Genomic DNA, 19,464 nt, shown 5'->3' with positions numbered 1-19,464 from the left:
ATCACGACAGCACCAAATAACCACTTCAAAACAATTCACAGATCACAATAGATTTACATTGGCCGGCGGAGTTCCGTGCCTAGAGATATTGGCCCCAAAGACTGGCGCCCCTTTCGGTATTTCTTTATGTATTAAAATCAATGTCAGAGTACAAAGAGCGGTTAGGGTTTCACTCTCAGACTCTGCGTCTAGATGCTCTGAGAAGTGAGGCCCTCACCGCATATTAAAATGTTACAAGGGATGCCCAAAAGCAGAGCCCCAAAAGCTTGAAAGCAAAAGCAAATTCTCTCTCCCTCTCAATGAGAGTTAAAATAAAGCAACTCAACTCTCTTTCTCTCATCCAAAATCCTTGCGTAGCAAAAAGCTAGGATTTGCGTTGCTCATTTTAATATTTTTTTTTCTTTCCACCTCCGCGATTTCCGGAAATTAGGGTTTCTGGTAGAAATTAGGGTTTGCAATAATTTTAGGGTTTTTGGCAGAAATTAGGGTTTGTGCTGTCCGTAGCCACGTCATCAGTTTGTGATACACAGAGCACTTTGCAAAGGGAACCTGCAACGGGGATTAACACTTAAGTACACACACGGCTTGGAAGCTAGAATGCCTCGAGCAGACGCCGACAACCTGCAAGCCCCAATTTTTTTTTTTTCCGAGAAAAAGATCCTTCTATTAGGTACTGAAACTGCCCATAGGGCTACAACCACCTCTTCAAGAGAGGGCTACAACAACCATGGTGGGAGACTCTCCCAATGAAAAAACCAGCATATGTACAATGGGGCTAAATCAAGAAATGGGGGGAGGGAAAAGCCACATAGGTGGTCGGTTGTGCCATCGGAGTACACCCTCGACCATGGTGTAGAAAGGCCCAGGACGCCAGAGTCGAAGGAAAGCCTCTCTCCGCTCCCGCATGCGGTCGGAGCTGCCCTGTAGTCCCTCGAGCTGTCCTCTGAGAGTGTGGATCAGCTCTAGCCAAAAATCGTGAACAATCTCTGCTGGTGGCACAGGGCGAGCCTCAAAGATGCGGAAGCAACCGGCCCGCCAGATGAACCAGAGTATCAGGCCACTGATGAGCTCCCAACACTCCTCTCTCTCATTGCACCACTCCTGTGGAGTAAGCTCTGTAGTAGGCTGGAGTGTAGGTCGCGCCTCCTGCATCACTATCATCCTGCTAGTGGAAGATAGCTCAAACTGAAGTGCCAGGCCCGTGAGGGTGGACCAAGCCGCTGCTCCCCAAAGTGTACTGTTGAGCTGTGGAGAGAGCAAGCATCAACCGAAGAACTCGTAGCCACACCTGCTGGGCGGAGGGATAGTCCCAAAGACAGTGACGCTGACTCTCCACAAGATGGGTCACAAGCTGCACATGCGGCCGAGAGACCACTATGCACTAGCTAGCTCCCAACTACTGTAGTTCTGTGTGCGACCAGCCACTGAAACAAGGTGATTCGCCTCGGCTGTCTGGAGTCCCACAACCTCTCCCGGAAGGCTGCCAAGAACTCAGCTGTGAGACCCTCCTCTTGCGAATGATGTGCTGTAGCGGGGCGGGGCCTCTCTCTGTGCTGCTAGTATATGACGTCCCAGTCGAACAATGTACTGAAAGAACGGGACACCTGGGTGGTCTACAGAAGAGAAAGGGTCCCTCTAGAGCCACTAACCAGGATCCCACTGTACTCGTGCCAGTGGACATCACTCCCAAGCCCACAGCCTCCAGTGTCCAGTCTCAAGAGCTGCGGGGTCAGGATCTATGACACAAGTCCTCCCACAGATGCCTACTACTCGGATCCTCTGAAAACAGCACTCTTCCACCTGCGGGGCCTCTACTGCAACTCGCTGTAAGCATCCCCCACCCTAAAGCTCGAAGAAAAGCGATGGAACAGTCTCTGAGCAGGCCCTGACTGGATGAGAACCTCCAGTCGTGTGAAGGCTCCCATCCACCTGGGTGCTACTGGCTCGAGGGGCGTGAGCCACTTAGCTGGAACTGCCTCTGAGATGCCTTGGCACATGCTCTGCACCCCTCTCATGCCCTGTAGCTGGAAACCGTGCACCTCCTCTGACAAGCCTGTGAACTCTAACCAGTCACGTAAAGAGTGCGCATGACCCGTTGCCATGGGACCCCAGGAAACATGAGGCCGACTACCAACCAAGTGGCCTCTCTGAGTGCTAACCATGGGGTTCCATACAAGGGGCTATCGTAGGCGCTCCTCCGTGCAAGTAGACTGTCTTTCCGCCAAGCCTCGCCGCAAGAGCTCCCAAGATCGAAGAAAACTCACAGTGAAGCGGTCCTCCAGTCTCCTGCTCAAACCAACTCTGCGCATCTCTGTGAAGATCCATCTGGTCAAATGTTGTCAGGGGCCTCCTCCTTGAGGCAGCTGCATGAGGCAGCTTAGCACGAAGCCGCTGTAGCAAGAACTCCTTCTAGGGCTCCTCACTTGGAAGAAGTCCTCTGACGATGAACCCAAGAAGGGCTCTGCTCTGCTGTGCTGGGTCAATGATCCCAAGCCCTCCCTGTGAACAAGGAAGAGTGATGACCTGCCACGCCACTTTGGCTCGGGCTATCTGAGTGTCACGTCCTGACCAAAGGAAGTTCCTGATCAGCCTCTCTACCTGGCTGATACAAGAACTCGAGAAGATCCATCAAGAAGTGATGTACCACATAGTCACCAACAACACCTGGTTGGCCACTACTACTCTGCCAGCCAAAGAAAGTCGTGCTGAGCTCCAATGTAACAACTTCCTCCTGATAGACAGGAGGAGGGGAGCAATCTGCTGCTCGGGAGACAAGTCCAAACCAACATGACAGCCCAAGTACCGAACTGCAGTCCCTGGGGAAATCCACCTAAAACCCTCTCCTGGCATCCAATCGGGCACAAGAGCACTACCAATTGAGAAAGCCACTATCTTTCTCGAGTTGATCAGTGCGCCCGATGCACAACAGAAGGTCTCCAGAGCCTGCTCACACCTGTGAAGGTTGGCCTCCTGGCCATCTAAGTACAAGGCTGAGTCGTCGGCAAACTCAGCGTCCAGTAGCTCATCTTCCTGAATAGGGAGTGCTAAGCCCCGTAGACCAACCTGCTGCGACACCAAAAACCTGCTCATCGCCTCTGCATAGAACAGAAAGAGGAAGGGGGCAAGAGGACAGCCCTGTCTGACCGAATGTGTGAGCATGAAGCGATCACCTCTACCTCCTGCCAAAAGTACTTGACTGTGAGCCTGTCTGTACAAAGCTGACACCCCTCTGATCCAAGCATCTGAGAAGCCCATCCTGCGTAGAGTGCCCTCTAGAAAGTCCCAGTCAACTCTGTCGTATGCCTTCTCAAAATCGAGAAGAAGAATCACTAGGTCCTCACCACGGACCCGTGCTAGGGCAGAAGCCTCCCAAAAAGCAAAGATGTTAAGGATACTGCGTTCCTTGACAAAACCTGTCTGAGTCCCATGTATAAGGCTCTCTAGAAGTGGCTGAATCCTCAAACTCAGAGGCTTGGCAAGAATTTTGTAGGCTGAGTTGAGGATGGTGATGGGGCGCCACTGTCGAATCTCATCCAAGGAGCCACCCTCCTTGGGAATGAGTTAGATCAAGCCCTCACTCATGCTGTCAGGCATCACTCTTGTGTGAAAAATGTACTGAAAAGCACTACAGAGATCTAGGCCAAGCAAGTCCCAGTACTCCAAGAAAAAATTGGGAGTCAGCCCATCCTCACGTGGACAACTACCACGGGGGAGGGCCCTAAGAGCCGTGTGCAGCTCCTCAAGCTGAAGTGGCAGCTTGAGCCTCTGACGCATCTCCTCAGTCACAAGACAAGGCATCTGTGCCCAAACCTGCTCCCTGTATGCATCCTGATGCTTTGACTGGGGCTTTGCAGACAGTAACTCACGGTAAAAGTCAGTAGTAACTGCACGCATATCCTCGGGATCAGAAGCAGCTGACCCGTCGGGCCTCCGCAATTGACTGACCTTGGCATGCGAATGTCGAGGTCCCATTGCCTCAAAGAAAGCACCAGTCACTCTGTCGCCCACCTGGGTCCACTGAGATGCCTGTCGGTGGAAAGCAAACTCATGTCGCCTCTCCTCTGTGCTAACAAGCTCTTGTCGAGCCTACTGTAGCTGCTCCTCCAACCAAGGACTGTCTGGATGCTGCTCCTGCATCCTCTGTAACGAAGCAATGCCCCGTTTGAGACGCTGCTCCTCCTCTCTCGCTGCAGCCCGGCGAGCCAGAGACTCTTGGAGAAAGAAACGGCTAATCTGAGCTAATCGTGAGGCCACTGTGTCAGCAGGAGAATCCTGGCTGTCCAAGCTCTCTGTCCAGAGAGCCTCTACTCGCTCTCTGAGTGCAGAGTCCAACAAGACCCTCTCTGGGATGCGAAGCATCGTGCTCCCACTCCTCTGCCTGTCTGCCACTGTGAGGATCACTGGTGCATGGTCCGAGAAGGAAGTCCCTGCTAGAATGCCAACTGTCCCTCCCAAGTCACTGAAATGGTCACTAGTGTAGAAGCGATCTATCCGCGATAGATTCACTCCTCCCACTCTGCGGTCCGAACGAGAGAAGGCAAGGCTGTCTGGGGGCCTCACAAAACTAGAGTGCTGCCAAACATCCGAGACCCTCAGAGTCATACAAAACCTCTCCCAAGCTGCGAGCTCAACTCCATGCACAGTAGCATGGCTACCACCAGTCCTGTCAGAAGGGTCCTCCAACATGTTGAAGTCCCCTCCTATGCACCAGTGTTCTGCCTGCAACAGAAACTCAACTACCTGTGACGAAAACTCTACTTGAGCACTCACCACATTGGGCGCATAGATGTTCAGGATGCCCACTAGGCAAACCCTGAACCTGCATAGTAATCCACTGGGCCCTGCCTGGCACAATAATCCCTCTACCCACAATGGTCTGCTGCAAAGAGTCCGCAATAGTCATACATACCCCACCCTGGATGCCTCCAGGTCCAAAAGCAGCTGACCAAAAAGTATCATATCGTCCATGCAAGAGTTGACCACAACGCCTAATGCGGCTCTCACACAGATGGTGCTCCTGAAGCATAAGGAGATCAATCTCTCCTCCCACAAGGCAGCGCTGAAGCTCCTGACGCAGTCGGCCCTGCTGACGCTGAAACTGAGGCCCACCTAGTCCGTGCACGTTCCATGAGACGATCCTCATGGGGAGCGAGAGAGAACAGATGCTGCCGCAACAGCTAGACCGGCTATCTGCGAGGCTGGCTTGGATGGGGAGTAATCCGCATCCGAGCGTCCTCTAGATAGGCGTGACTGCAACGAGTGCATGGCCCAAGCCCAAGCAGAGCGAGCCGTACATAAAGCAACTCCTCTGTCCAGGAGTCCTCATGAATGTGTATATAGCATGGCAAACACTGTGTATCGGCAAAGAAGTAAACCACAATGTGTCTTCGTCCTGCTGTATCTGGGGGTGTCACCGCAAACTTGGCCAATGGTCACAAAGTCTAAAGCATGTCTGTAACTCCTAGTTCTTCCATGTGGTGAGAGAACTCTAGGACCTGTGTGTGCAACCATCCCAACAATGAGTCGAGAGTCCACTCAGTCTGGTCCTTGCCACAAAGGGGAAAGGAGAAGCCAACTGTTGAGTCCAAGGCCTTTGTCTCCCTAGCTGCAAGGAACAGAACATGGACCCTGAAGCAGGCTGCCTCATGGTCTGCTGAGGGGTCGCCGAGAAAACGAGTAAAGTCGTAGTCGAAGAAGTCCCATCGGTGCCGGATGTCAATGCTCGTCAGACCACGAGGGATAGTTGCAAGGGGAGACGTCTGTACCTATAGAGGGGGTTGCAAGAAAGGCCGTCCCTCTCTCGCCAAGCGACTCGTGGCAAAGGCGCTACCAAGAGATCTCCTAGCAGCCGGAGAAGGTCTTGTCCCCTTGGTCGATTGTTGAACTGAAGTGGGAGGGGGGGAAGAAGGAGCAAGGGGGAGCGGTGGAGAAGAGGGGTGGGAGGGAGCGGCAGAGGTAGAGGGGCGGGAGGAAGAGGCAGCGGGAGCAGGAGGCGGGGGGAGGATGATAAGGAGGGGGGAACTCTTGGGGGGGGGGGCTATCGAGGGTGAAGCTAGGGTGGGGGCCAGAGCAGGGACCTCATCTTGCTCAAGAGGACCAAACCGGTTCCCCGTGGGAACCCACTGCTGTTGAGTAGGCGCGTGAGGACCACTTTGAGTGCCAGGCTGTCGCTGTGGCCCCTGTCGTCGTCGACCACGGACCTGCTGCCATCCCTCCTCCGCTGGAGCCCCAGGCTCAGAGGGTGGCTCTGCATGTGTGCACTGTGTCTTTGTCTGTGGTTGCTAGCCAGCCCTTGCAGGCTGGGGCTGAGTCTGTGGTGTAGGTCGAGGCCTCCTCCGTGGACAGGCCTTCGCAAGATGGCCCATTTGTCGACAAATGAAGCACTGGTTCGGGAGGCCCGAATACTCCACACTCTGTCTAAACCAATCTCCACTCACCCGAGGCAGAAGAATGACCTTCGGGAGCGTGTGAGTGTCTCTGACCAAAATGCGAATTGAGGGAATGCCAGCCGCTTTGGCAGCTACTGAGGCTGTCGTTTGAGGTGTCTCCAGGACAGTCCCAGGCTGAGCCTATCTTGGACAAAAGTGGTAAGTACTCCCTCTGCAAACCCGGAAAGCAGACAGAGATGGGGATGTCTGCCTCCTCTACTAGAACATCCGAAGTAGGGTCGAAACCATGTCTCCACTGTCGAAAGTGGGCTCGTGTTGCTCGGATGGTCAATGGACTCATGGCGATGACCTTGGACGCCATCTTGGAGGTCTCAAACTCGATCTGATAGTAACCTCGTCCGAGTATCTGTACGTCCAAGATCTTGCCCACCTCTGCGAGAAGGCGGGCTTGGAGAAGGTCACGCATCTCTCCTCTGCTAGGTCGAGTACCGACAATCTTGTAGATGACAAAAGTCGCCTGCAAGCGCTCTACCTCTTCCGCTAGGCTCTCTTGCTCTGTCGGTGAAAGAGCAAGTCGAATGGTGGGCTCAACGGGGTCGGGCGAGGGGGCTTCGGACGAGTCCCTCTGTGGCAGAGTTGGAGCCTCCATCTGTGTCTACTGCTGTGGCGAAGAAGCGGACGGAGAAAAAACTCTGCAACCGAGCGTGCCGAGCACTGTCCAAAGAAATAATGCTGCCAGAGCCAATTGCAGGGAAACTTTAGGAAAGAGGAAGACCGGGGGGGGGAGCGGATGAGGCGGGCAAGGGGGCGGAAACTCAAGAGGCAGCGGGCGGGGGAATGGCGGCGCGAGAGGGCAACGGGCGGGGGGGAATGGTGGTGCGAGAGGGGGGGGCGGGTGGGCTGGGTTGCCGCGCGCAAGGACAGGCGGGGGCGTGGGGCAGCGCGAGGGGGGGGGGGGGGGGGATTTGGCAGTAGTGAGCACGCTCGACTTGAACAGAAATCTTGTCAGTTACTCCGCTTGTAGGTCCCAAAATTGGCGCCCCTTTCGGTATTTCTTTTACTTTGAAAGGGTAAATTACAAGTAGAGTCCTGGGAATCCTTTACTTGTATGCCGCTAGATACTACCAGTTTTGGCCAAATTTCGGCAGCATAACAGCCCCAAAACTTGCGCGAAACCAATTCCCCTGCTAGAACTCACTTCCACTGACGTATACCCTCTGATTCTTGCCCAAAAACAGTAAATTCAGCACGCTGTATTTACTGTTTTTTCTCTGTTTTCAGCCCCAAACAGTCCCCTAGCTGTCCTCTGCTAATGGGGCACGATTCCCAATGGTTCGGGTGTCCGTTTGGCTGAAAAACAGTCGATTTACAACGCATACACAGCGCTGAAAACGCACCTGTACGGTGAGGTTATGACCTTGACTGGTGCTTGCTTTGGAGTAGCAGTTAGCTACCCGTGTTCTTGCTCAAGGAGACTCGTGCCTCAGCACAAAGGCATGAACCCACACATCTGTACATCAGTCAAATGAAGAGCCCTCTTGTGGGGCATCACATAACTACAGTGTGTAGCGTGTAGGGCATCACTCCTAGCACCACACTGTACATGAGAGGGAAAGAAAGCACTCCATAGCTCTTAACCTGTGACAGGTTCTCAATGAAGCATCCCCCAGCATAAATCGAGCGCCCCCTCTTTTGCGCTTGACCTGGAATGCATCTGTGAACAAATAGATGCAAAAAGGGGAAGATTTCCATGGCTGCCAAAACCTGCGTATCGCTGAAAACGCAGCAAAACAGCTCTGTAAACATGCATCTGATGCCTTCCAATGCTGAAAATGAGCTCCTTGGTCCTAGGTAAAGTCATGGGAAGCTCAAAAATGGAGAGAAATGGCTGAAAATCATAGTTACCAGCCTCCAAAACTGCCTCAAAAAGTAAGTGACGAGTTTGTTCTTCCAAACTTGGTAAATTGGCCAAAGAGTGCCACTTGGCACTCATACATGCAATTTCCCCGCATTGGGCTTCTTGCTTAAAAATCTCTCAATTGGTGCATCAGTTGACTTTGTAGCAGAGTAAAAAAATGTTCCCCTTGTCATACCGGAGGTAACGTCGCGAACACATTTCACTGCCCAAAATAGCAGCTCCCGAATTTTTAGGAGATGCTTCCATTGGGCTCCCACTGGTCATCTGACCATCAATCCCCATTGGGACCGCATCCAAAAATGCAATGTGGCCCAACTGTCGGGTATTTTCCTTTGGTGACTCCACCTTGACATTGTACCTTTATCGAGTTCACTTCCTAGTATCCACCAACTTGCTAAGTGCGATGGGGGGACCTACATGATCTTGAACTGAGCGTAGACATCCTTTTACTATACAAGTTCCAATGCCGACCAACTTCCCGTCTGCGAGTGAAACTACCGTTCACATTGGCCATACAATGTCCGACCATTTGCAACTTCAAAAAGAGGGTCTCAAAAATTAAACAAAAATCATTGGGAAGAAACCAACAACTAAGGTTAGCAGTTGCCATGTCCTTGTGACAACCTCAACTGAAATCTCATGAGATATCAGGATCAAAGATGCCTCGGGTTGTTTTGCTAGAGCTGCGCAGACACAGGGAGAGTCTCTTGATGAGATCAGGCAATGGGAGACATTCACAAAGGGAGATTACTGACTTCTTTAGAGCAAGGACTCAGCAGCCAGATGAGCATGCTCCACAACAGACGAGCCCACTTATACTAGAGGTATATTAGTTGACAGAACCATTGAGCTCGGGAGAGCTAGACGCGTCTACGAGGGCGACCACGACATGGACGGAGGCTCCATCAGAGGATCAGGACTATTCTAGCACGACATGGGAGACGCCCAGTATGACTATTTACAAAGGTGGACATTGATGAAGGTCTTCAGCGACTGATGCAGCACTTTCTCGGACAACGCTCGATACCGGTATCCTCGGGCATTGATGATGATGATGATGATGATGATGATTTTAGTCTTTCACTTTACTTCACTTTATTTTTATTTTTATTCTTGTATCCACCAAGATTGTATCAGTTTGGTCTCATAGGTCATTTTGGCCTTTTGAAGACGTTTAATATAACATTTCATTTCATTTCATTTCTCTCTCTCTCTCTCTCTCTCTCTCTCTCTCTCTCTCTCTCTCTCTCTCTCTCTCTCTCTCTCTCAGATGGAGCGAGACTTGTATCAGTTGTTCTTGAGTAGAGACTCAGGCGAGGCATGGCGACTCTTCCATGAGCACTCCCCTCCCCCAGTGATTACTTCTCCTGATGTGTGGGGCCAGTATGCGACATCGTTATATACGGTTCTTGGGCAGGATCCCCTTCCAGATCCTACAGAGCCATGTCCACCTACGAGCACCTTCTTTACCACTGAGATGGTAAAGAGAGCCATTGACAGGATGAGGACCAGGAGGGCTTACGATCATGACGGTCTAGTAGCGGAGCACTTTATACATGCTAGGGATATGCTGATGGAGGTTCTTGCAGTGTTGTTCAATCGTGCCATGTGTGAGGGATTACCTGAGACTTGGAGGTTGTCTACTATTGTGCCTATATTCAAGGCAGGTGATCCTACAGAGCCTGGAAATTACCGCACTATTATGGTTGGACACACACTGGCACGATTGTATGCATCCATTATTGAGCAGCAGTTGAGTAACTGGGCAGAGGGTGAGGGTGTACGGGCAAAGGGACAGGCAGGTTTCAGGAGGGGTTTCTCCACTCTTGACCATATTCTGACACTCAGAGCTATCATTGAGGAGAGCAGGTCACATGGGAGACGGATTTATTGTAGCTTTGTGGATTTCCGCAAAGCATTTGACATGGTACCGAGAGCTCGACTGATGCGCAGACTGCAGGAGATGGGGGTGCCCACAGTGTTGATTTGGGGGATTATGGCTTTATACAGATCAGTGATGGGACATGTACGCACCCCAGAGGGGATATCTGACTTAGTTCACTCCACTATCGGGGTGAAACAGGGTTGCCCATTGTCTCCTACTCTATTTGGTATGTATGTTGATGAGGTGTCTGATTACATTGACAGAGAGGGTGATAGAGGTGCCCAGCTGGCAGGGACGTGGATCCCATTGTTGTTATATGCTGATGATATTGTCTTGATCTCTGACTCACCAGAGGGTATGCAGCGACAGTTGGATGCATTACACAGTTTTGCAGCGGATAGTGGATTGTCTGTAAACCTTGGTAAAACCAAGGTCATGGTGTTTAACACCACACCGCAGTGGATCAGGAGATCGGCATCGACCTTCACGTATGGTCAAGAGATTGTGGAGTATACATATGCATACACTTACCTTGGGATAGTCTTCACTGGGCCGAGGTTTTCTTTGGGGAGAGCAGCAAAGACTAGACTGACCAAAGCTTATGCGGCCTTGGGAGGCTTGGAGAGGATGTGTTCGCAGGTTCAGTTCCAGGAACCTCGGACAAAGTTATGGCTCTTTGATACTTTAGTAGCCTCAGCTATGATGTATGGGGTACAGGTATGGGGACCTTCTGTAGGCCAGGATGGTTGGAGACGTATGGAGAGGCCCTTGGTATCTATGATCTCCCGATTGATTAGAGCCAAGGCCTCCGTACCTCACGCGATCATTCGAGCAGAGCTAGCTGCCCCCCCCATGGAGATTGAGGCGCTTACCAGATCAGTGTCCTTTGTGCACAGCCTATGGGATACTACTAGAGACAGATATGCTAGATTGGCCCTTGAGTCTTCCAGACAGTTAGCTCTACAGGGGGACACTTCATGCTGGTATGCACAGATGACTTCATGGTTTCAGACGCATGGCTTCACCATGGACAGGTTGCCCCCTTTCCAATATTCTCTTCAGGCACCCTCGCTGTCTCTTACACGGGTGGAGATCACTAGACTCATTCGTCAGGACTTGATCCAGCTCGACACCAGGAGGACATGGATAGAGCCGCCTCAGGAGTTGAGCACGAAGATGGCTTTCTATAGAGAGCATCTTCTCCACCTCACAGGAGATGGGTTTGTGATTCGACCCAGCTACATGGACACACATATGTCTCATGGTTTGCGTTGTGCCATTGGTCAGATACGCACATCCTCACATCAGCTCGAGATTGAGACTGGTAGATTCAGAGGGATACCAGCAGACAACAGGATATGCCGATTATGCCAGAGAGAGCCAGAGACAGAGTTGCACTACATATGTCATTGCACAGTGTTCTATAAGATACGGGGGCGTTTCCACTGCTTATTCAGAGAGGGTTTTGGTCCTCTATCTAGGGTCATGAGTTATGAGGATCAGAGATGTCTTGGACTATATCTACTTGAGTTACACAGGTATAGAGACACTTTACTGGGGAGAGCTAGAGAGAGGCAGTCCCAGAGACACATTACAGATTTCTTTTCACTAGATATGGGACAGCCAGAGGAGCAGCCACCACTGCAGAGCTCGTCCCACACTCATTCGACCACTACTGGCACTCTCATCGACCGAGCATTGGAGCTACAGAGATACAGACGACCGCGACTGAGGAGAGGAGCTACACAGCATCGACGGAGACTACAACAGAAGATTCGAGCCATACTCTCTCGACATCCAGAGTGCAGATGAGGATGGATCCTCACCATTTCTTCCATCTTTGTTTCACACACTGTTACATCCAGTTTACCGGGTACCTATTGTATCAGCTGCTACACCCACGTAGTTTTAGATTGTAGTAGTAGTAGTAGTATTTTGTTCCACTTCTAGTTCTTTTCTAGTTCTTTTGTACCCAGACATGGTATTAGATTCACTATTTTGTAACTGATTGGTCTCATAGGTCATTTTGGCCTTTTGAAGACGTTAATATAACATTTCATTTCATTTCATTTCTCTCTCTCTCTCTCTCTCTCTCTCTCTCTCTCTCTCTCTCTCTCTCTCTCTAAGTTCAGTTGTTGCAGTATTTGCTCGTGTGTTGCAATTGATTTCTTGCTTGGGTGCCCAAGCCTGTTACAACGTCCAATTGGGGACGCTCGGCTGTCCTCGGTTGTCCCCTTCCTCCAGCCTTTGGGGTCTGTCCCCTGTCTCCCTGTTTCTATGCTTTCTAGCCTTTTACCGGAGGCTTTAAACAGTACCTTGAATTATCTTTCTTTAAGGCATTGATTAGATTATCCTTCTTTACAGTCACTTATCCCTTTGAGTTTATCATGTACATCAGATGCCATGGCCCTCGACCGCCACCAAATCCAGAATTCAAACTGAAGCAGACAAAAAAGCGAAAGGAACCAAACCGAGATATGGAGATTTTAGGATCACCTTGCCCACCTTGTACTGAGCGCATTCTCAGACAATGCCTTGGTTACCACCTCGGTGAGGAGAGAAATGTAAGCTCTTTGTAAATGAAGTTCAATCATCGTAATCTTTGTTCCTCTCTTAGATTGTGATTGACAAATGAAATCTTATTGGTGTTTAAGTCTGTGAATGCAGGTTGTGTGCTCTGAAAGTGGTCCATTTAGTTGTGGAAAGCTGTGTGGAAACTACCTTGCTTGCAGCAATCATATATGCCAACGACCTTGCCATGAAGTCACAATCACCAGAAAGGCAGGCTTCAAGGCCGAAGTTTCAGATACCTTTACTGATGTTGACAGTTGTGAAGAATGCACACGTAATTGTCAAAAGGTCAGTCTGAAACTTATATACTGTGAATAACCTGCCAAAAATAATTGCAGAGTGATTTAGAGCTCATTACTTCCTCTTACTTTTGATTTTTCAGACCCGAATTCCTGCTTGTCCTCATCCATGTTTGCAGCGATGCCATGTTGGTGCTTGCTCTCCTTGCAACACTCCGTTGAAAAGAGCGTGCCATTGTAGTACTCTTGTGCTTACTTTTGCTTGCAGCATTTATAATAGTTTTGGGCAAGAAGAACTGGCCAAGAAATTATCATGTGGAGGACCTTGCCACAGGTCTGATGTCCTTGCGATTTTCTTTTGCAGAATGGGTTTTTCAATGTCAGTTGATTGTAAGTAATTTCTGTATGAAATGGCTTTTCTCTCGTAGGTTTCTTACGAGAAAAACTTATCGTAATGAGCTATTATACAAGGAGCCATGAGACAGTGGTAACTATTTAGAGTGGTGTCATGACCTCCATGGAGCCTGTGTACTCCCATGTGTGCTGAACATTCCTTAGTGCAAAGAATTGAACTGCACCATCTTAGTCTTTAAGGCTGCTCTTTCATTGTCCTGAAATTTAAAAAGCATGTTACAATGTAGGTCCACTTTGCTCTAGATGTCACAAGGTAGGCCCTAGATGTTTGCAGACTTTCTCATTCAATATACGATATATACGATGGCAGGTACATGGTACCTATCTGCAGACTAATCTGCATGTAGCACACCATATACATAACTGACTATTAATAGCCATCATGCTAAACATTTTTCTGCATATTTGAGTCCTATCCTTCCAGCAGGGTCATTAAAAATAGTCCTATATAAGCCAATTCCCAATTTAGTCATCTCCTGATCAACACACTTTAGCAGGTAGAGCCACCATAGAGATAGTTGATTTGATCAGGGGAATGACCATTTTTGGACAGACACATGCCAGGAATGGCAGCTTGTTTCATGTTCCATGCCGAATCTGTGGCACTGTATTGTCATATAGAATGGCCATTTTCAAACAGTCACATGCTGGGATTCTGGGAGAGGCAGGTTCCTTTCCATTTCTATTCTCTATGCACTATATATAACAGGTCTTAACTTTTTCTCGTTCCTGTTTTTCTTTCTAGGATTGCCTTCCTTGTCACAATGGATGAGACAAGATGGCTCCCAAATAAGTCCATGAGGAGTCCTCTTCGGAGGACCCCTTAACTGTTTTAATGATAAGGGCCAAGTCCGGAGTTATGATAAATTGAGAAACAAAATGGAAAACCAACAAAGCTGAACTTTCAGGTAGAGGCTTGGCTCATGAGCTGCTTGTTGACTAGGGTGAGTGTGTTGTGTCCCCAGACATCAGGATGGGCGCTTGAGCTATGTCCTACCAAATGTGAACATGGCCCTATGGTTAGGGCGGTTAAGGAATCCTATAAATAAAACTTTGGGCTCATTTGTGAGCTATTTTGTGTGATCACCACTTTTGGACTCTAGGCCTTTGGCAGCTCTACGTGCACACCTGTCTGGTGTGGGCTTGGAGGTATGGGACACCAGCCCTTGTGGTAGAGGTTAGCTTGTTAGCTACAGGCTCGCTCGGGGGTGACCCCGTACTGGCTCCATGGCTGGGAGGTGAGCCTGATGTCTGCTCTCTATGCTTGCCTATGTGTGAGTATGGCTTCTGTCATGTCATATGTGCAGGATGGATCTGGCAAGGGACTAACAGAGTGGATCTGCTCTTTTATCATTTGTACAGATGGCTTCATCATCCTTTTTCTTTTATATATATATTTTTGTCTTTGTTTGTGTTGTGTAAGCGTTCTAACTTCTAGCCCATCCTTAGTTCTGATGTCCAGCATTTTCTGACCTTCCGTAGGTACATTTCCAAGATTTTGGAAAGAGGGATACTGTTGCAGCTTTCGTCGACTCTTTGTTCAGTTTTGATTGCCTGAAAAGGGTACTTAAGTTTCTGCTACTAACTACTCACACTCTTTTTTTGCAGAAAGTTGCCCAATTGCACACATTTGTGCTCGGAGATATGCCATTCTGGTCCTTGTAAGATGAGTACAAATTGTCGAAAAAAGGTTAGGCGAGTTGTGACTGGCAATTTGTTTTTCTTGGAAAGCTATTTATCATCATGACTAGCTGAGGGACATCGTTGATTGGAGTTTGAAGAGCCTGTTACTAGAGTCAATGAGAATCTCATCATGCATGTTAGGACAAGCAAGCACATTTCTTATACACTTTATGGACCTTTTGGAGGATGGTGGGCAATGCCTCTTATTTTGTTCATGGAGTCCAGGTATCCGTATGGTGTAAGTGCCAACGGTTGAAGAAAGAGTGGTTTTGCTCAGATGTTCAAAAAGCTAGTGCCAAGTCGAGGCTACCTCACCTAAGAGGCCCTATAGGTGTTGGGTTGCTTTCTTGTGATGAAGAATGTTTGAAACTGGCTGAAGAACAGAAAGCTAGAGATGAGATGGAAGGACTACGCCAGAGGACAGCGCAAGTGATAGAAGTAAAACTGCTTTCTTTTTTCAGCAACTTTCCACACGATTCTCTGTTTCATGAAACTTGTAACTAAGGGGTGATTGTTTTGGACTTTCACAGGATCCACCCAAAAAGGTGGGCAAACGCAGGCGCCATTATGCTTCTGATGTCTATGTGAAGCACTCTAAAATGAGGGTAAGTTTTGGAAACATAGATATGTGCAGTCTTTGATGTGTTATTGTGGTTGTATTAGAAAACACATCAATTTGAATGCACATGTTCTTAATCTCACGAAGGTACGTTGGATCCAACCAATCTCTAGCTGGTGGAAACTTTACCGTCCCCATTATTCGGACCAGGTGGTCTCTTCCTAGTAGTCAAGAGCCTCATCCAAGCTCACGGGGCGGTCCTTCTCACCAACCCACTTGTAAGCTTCAATGCGCTCTTAGTGTAAGGAAGCTCCCTTAGTGTGAAGACTTCTCTGTCCCTCTTAACCTCTGAAGTGGATGATGCTTTTGTGGATGCGCTTCAAGGTCTTAACCACTTCTAGTCTAGAGCTCGTACCTACTACTACCTTCCCAGCTCATAGAGCTGTCAGTCCAGTCCTCTTTGAAGTGAACGTCCTGAGAGACACTTGTTAAGCAGGTATCCCTCTTTGAATTGCCATGCCTTGACCCAATGTTCCGCTATGCTACACTTGCAGTAATCCAGTCCCAAGCGATGGACTTCGTGACCCTTGTAGCCCTAGAGGCTTACATGATAGCTAACCTGTCAGCTTCCTCCTCATTGCAGAACTCTGCTTGACTGACAGTGTCATCTTTAGCATTACTGGTGTCGTTGTTGATGGAGGAGGAATTACTTTGAGGCCAGAATTCACTATGCTTGCTTTGGGCCTGTTGGCTACTCATCCGTTGACGTTGTTCAAAAGCAGCTTAGCCAACCGATAGATAGTGCTCCTGTTGGGCATTGTGGATGATGTCATTCTCCAAGAATAGCGGTAGTCTCCCACCTGTAGAGGGATGTTTACACTTTCGATTGGTCATCCTCGGCTTCAGCACAGTGAGGCTCTGCACAATTGGGGCAATGATGCTAAGCATACCTCCACTCCAGGCCATCCTTGGTGACCCATCAAGCTCAAGGGTGGACTAAACTGGCAAAAATCACGTGTCTTCCAATGTTAGTTTTTTCACTACTTTTTAATGGGTTGAACTTTTGCAATGCAGGAGATCTCTACAAGAATTCTGAAGTGGTGTATGCTTGTATTGGTAATTATCCTGGTAGCAGCAGGCATCTACTTTGGAAAACGAGGGCTATATGCTCTCTCAGACTGGATGAATGAACGTGAAGCTAGACGTCCTCAAAGAAAGCTAAGTGCAAGGCACTGATCCTTATTTGTGAGTCCAAATTTTCTTACATCCTGTAGGGTTTCCATCAAAAACTCCTCCATTGCTTGATGGAATACATATTCACTGTTATTTTTCAATGCGTAGCATGTAAAATTTCAAATAAAAAGTGCTTCAATGTCACTCAACATATACAGTATGCTGTAATGCTGTAATTACTATTTCTTGTAAGGTCTTTCTTTTCTTTTCACGGGGGTCGAGAGACTTACGTTGTTGCGTAGATTTTTCACCTGGAGGTACAAATCTGTTCGAATTGAAACAAACTTCACGTGAGGGACAAATAACACAAATGGGTGGACAAGCCTGAACTTTAAACTATTTTACATTTGTATTATAATGCCCTCTCCATAAAACTGGTGTTATAGAGCCTGAAATCTGGAGCCCCCCAAATTACTATGAGACACCCTATATGTTGTCCCAAGCTAAGGAAATCTTTTTTTTTTTTTTCTTGGCAAAAAAAAGAGAGAACTATGTCGGTTTGCATCATGGTAAAAGAATGTTAGTGTACCACCTGTGTTCAAAAGGAGGGTTATTTTAATTCATAAATTTTATTTTATTTTATTTGAAATTATTTTACTTCCAAAAGGGATTTTAAATAGAAAAATAGAAAAAACCCATAAGTTTAACAAGGAAAAGGGTTCATTTTATTGCCTTACAATATGTAAGTACATTGTTTTTTCTAACACCATTTGAACACACATGATATAGATGGTTTCTTGTAAGTGCACCCCTCTGAGAGTAAGCAATTGCAGCACCAATTACATAGATTCGTACCACCAAGTCTTGTGCGTATTATGAATGCATACTTGAAGGGTAAAGGCCAAAGCCTGATGGCCAAGGGCCTCCCATTATGTATGGTCTTACTCTCAGAGATCTTAGAGGCAAACATTTGAGTTCTAAACCCTAACAATCTTATTGCTCTAGGATCTCTAGAGATACAAGCCTTAAGTTTATTTGACTCTTGTTTAACTTAGTTTCAAGTCTTGAATTTAATGCAAGATGACTCTCCTGTATTTATGCCATGCTTTAAACTTGATTTATAAACACTCATGTTATAGAAAAGAGGACAATTAGATGTTCGAAACACAAAGCAGGTGGTGGCCTTGGGCAGGGAGGTGACTTGCTATTCTTTCGCTTTTATTTACGCTTGAAGCATAGGATGAAATGTGCTAAATTTGCGATATTGAATATCCCAATGTAGTGTGACAACCTTGGTTTGCTTCAAATTCCTCAAGCTTGGTTCATATGTCTACATCCATTACGAGTGATTTTTTTTTTGAGGTACAAATGAATTTCATAGATGCCATTGGGTGTTGAACTTGGGTCTTTACGCACCCACATATCCACCTTAACCACTTGGTCACGATCCCCCTAGCTTTATCGGCGATAACATAAATACAAAAGCATACTAGAGGATTTCAACCTCATGCAAAAATATACAATGGGAGTCTCTTAGCCGTTGAATAAATGCCAAAAAATGAGCATGTTGGTTGAATATGCTTTGTAGGTTGTTGGTCCATTTCTCAAATTATATAGGTTGTTTGGCGTACAAGGAGACAAAAAAAAGGTGGAACGCCCACCATCTTAGAATCTAGAAGGTGGAGCCTTGATTGCCATTTTTGGCTTCTAGTATTCCTTGGACACTCTTTTGCTAAGCTTGATGTGTGAAGCAATATTGGTGAAAATGTGGTCATGTATTATGTTGGGAGACGGAACCCCCCCCCCCCCCCCCCCCCCCCCCCCCCCACAACACACACACACATACACCAAAACCCCCAACACACACACACCCCTTTTTATTTTGTGTGGTGATAATTAAGTTACTATGGAAAACCTCATCATGAGGGGACCACACAAATGAGATAATCTACAAAGTAAAATGGTGTCCCCAAACCATGCAAACAAGGGTTGAAGTTGCGAACAACTAAAAGCTACCAAAAAACAAGTCTTGGATATGTTGTGATATGTTATGAACAATGATGAAAAAAAACGAAAAAATCTCTTGGAAGTTGAGGAAGATGGTTGCATCCATGAAAGGGTAAGATAGCACATCAACAACAAGAACCACTTCCCAAAGTGAAGAGAAGGAAATCTAACAAGAAGGCAACCAAAAATGTACAAAAGCAATGCTCGAGGATTGGACAAAACAAAAACTTATGTCATGAGTCTTCTTTGTCGAATCATGCAATTTCACATATTCTCTACTAGAGGTGTGGACAAGAGTTTAGTATGAAGGTATGGTGGAAGTGAGTCAATATGACTCAAGGATGATGTGATGGTATGTACATACATGTCCATGGTTATAAATTTTACCTCATTTACATGTTGGAGGTCTCTATAATAACTACTGAAAAAGACCTGAAAAAAATGCAGAGCATGTTGCAGTTGTCTCTTTGTACCTAAGGGTACCTTAGCGCGTAAAGCCTAGTAGTTAAGTGCCTAGTCCCAAGATTAATTTGGAATGGAGCAAAGATGCCATTATACATTATGTAGTGATCTTTGCAAGGTTATAAAGTGATATTACTTGTAAATCCACTCACACCTTAGCATTG

The 19,464-nt window shown here is 47.7% G+C and overlaps 1 protein-coding gene across 3 annotated transcripts in view; it reads left to right on the top strand.

The window, feature by feature from the left end:
• The window catches only part of NFXL2 (NF-X1-type zinc finger protein NFXL2), a 71,301-nt gene extending 54,201 nt beyond the window's left edge, over positions 1 to 17,100 (top strand). For all 3 annotated transcript variants that reach the window (XM_086528608.1, XM_086528607.1, XM_086528606.1), the window contains 7 exons: positions 12,591 to 12,756; positions 12,860 to 13,051; positions 13,146 to 13,336; positions 15,025 to 15,106; positions 15,325 to 15,537; positions 15,630 to 15,704; positions 16,733 to 17,100. In XM_086528608.1, the coding sequence (XP_086384734.1) occupies positions 12,591 to 12,756; positions 12,860 to 13,051; positions 13,146 to 13,336; positions 15,025 to 15,106; positions 15,325 to 15,537; positions 15,630 to 15,704; positions 16,733 to 16,894 (1,081 nt within the window). In that variant the 3' untranslated portion in view covers positions 16,895 to 17,100. The remainder of the gene's footprint in view (positions 1 to 12,590; positions 12,757 to 12,859; positions 13,052 to 13,145; positions 13,337 to 15,024; positions 15,107 to 15,324; positions 15,538 to 15,629; positions 15,705 to 16,732) is intronic.
• The last annotated feature ends 2,364 nt before the right edge of the window (positions 17,101 to 19,464 follow it).

Source organism: Adiantum capillus-veneris, chromosome 14 (genome assembly GCF_014529385.1).
Source record: "Adiantum capillus-veneris isolate H3 chromosome 14, ASM1452938v2, whole genome shotgun sequence".
Classification (NCBI taxonomy): Eukaryota; Viridiplantae; Streptophyta; class Polypodiopsida; order Polypodiales; family Pteridaceae; genus Adiantum; species Adiantum capillus-veneris.
This window is presented reverse-complemented; position numbering and strand designations above follow the sequence as displayed.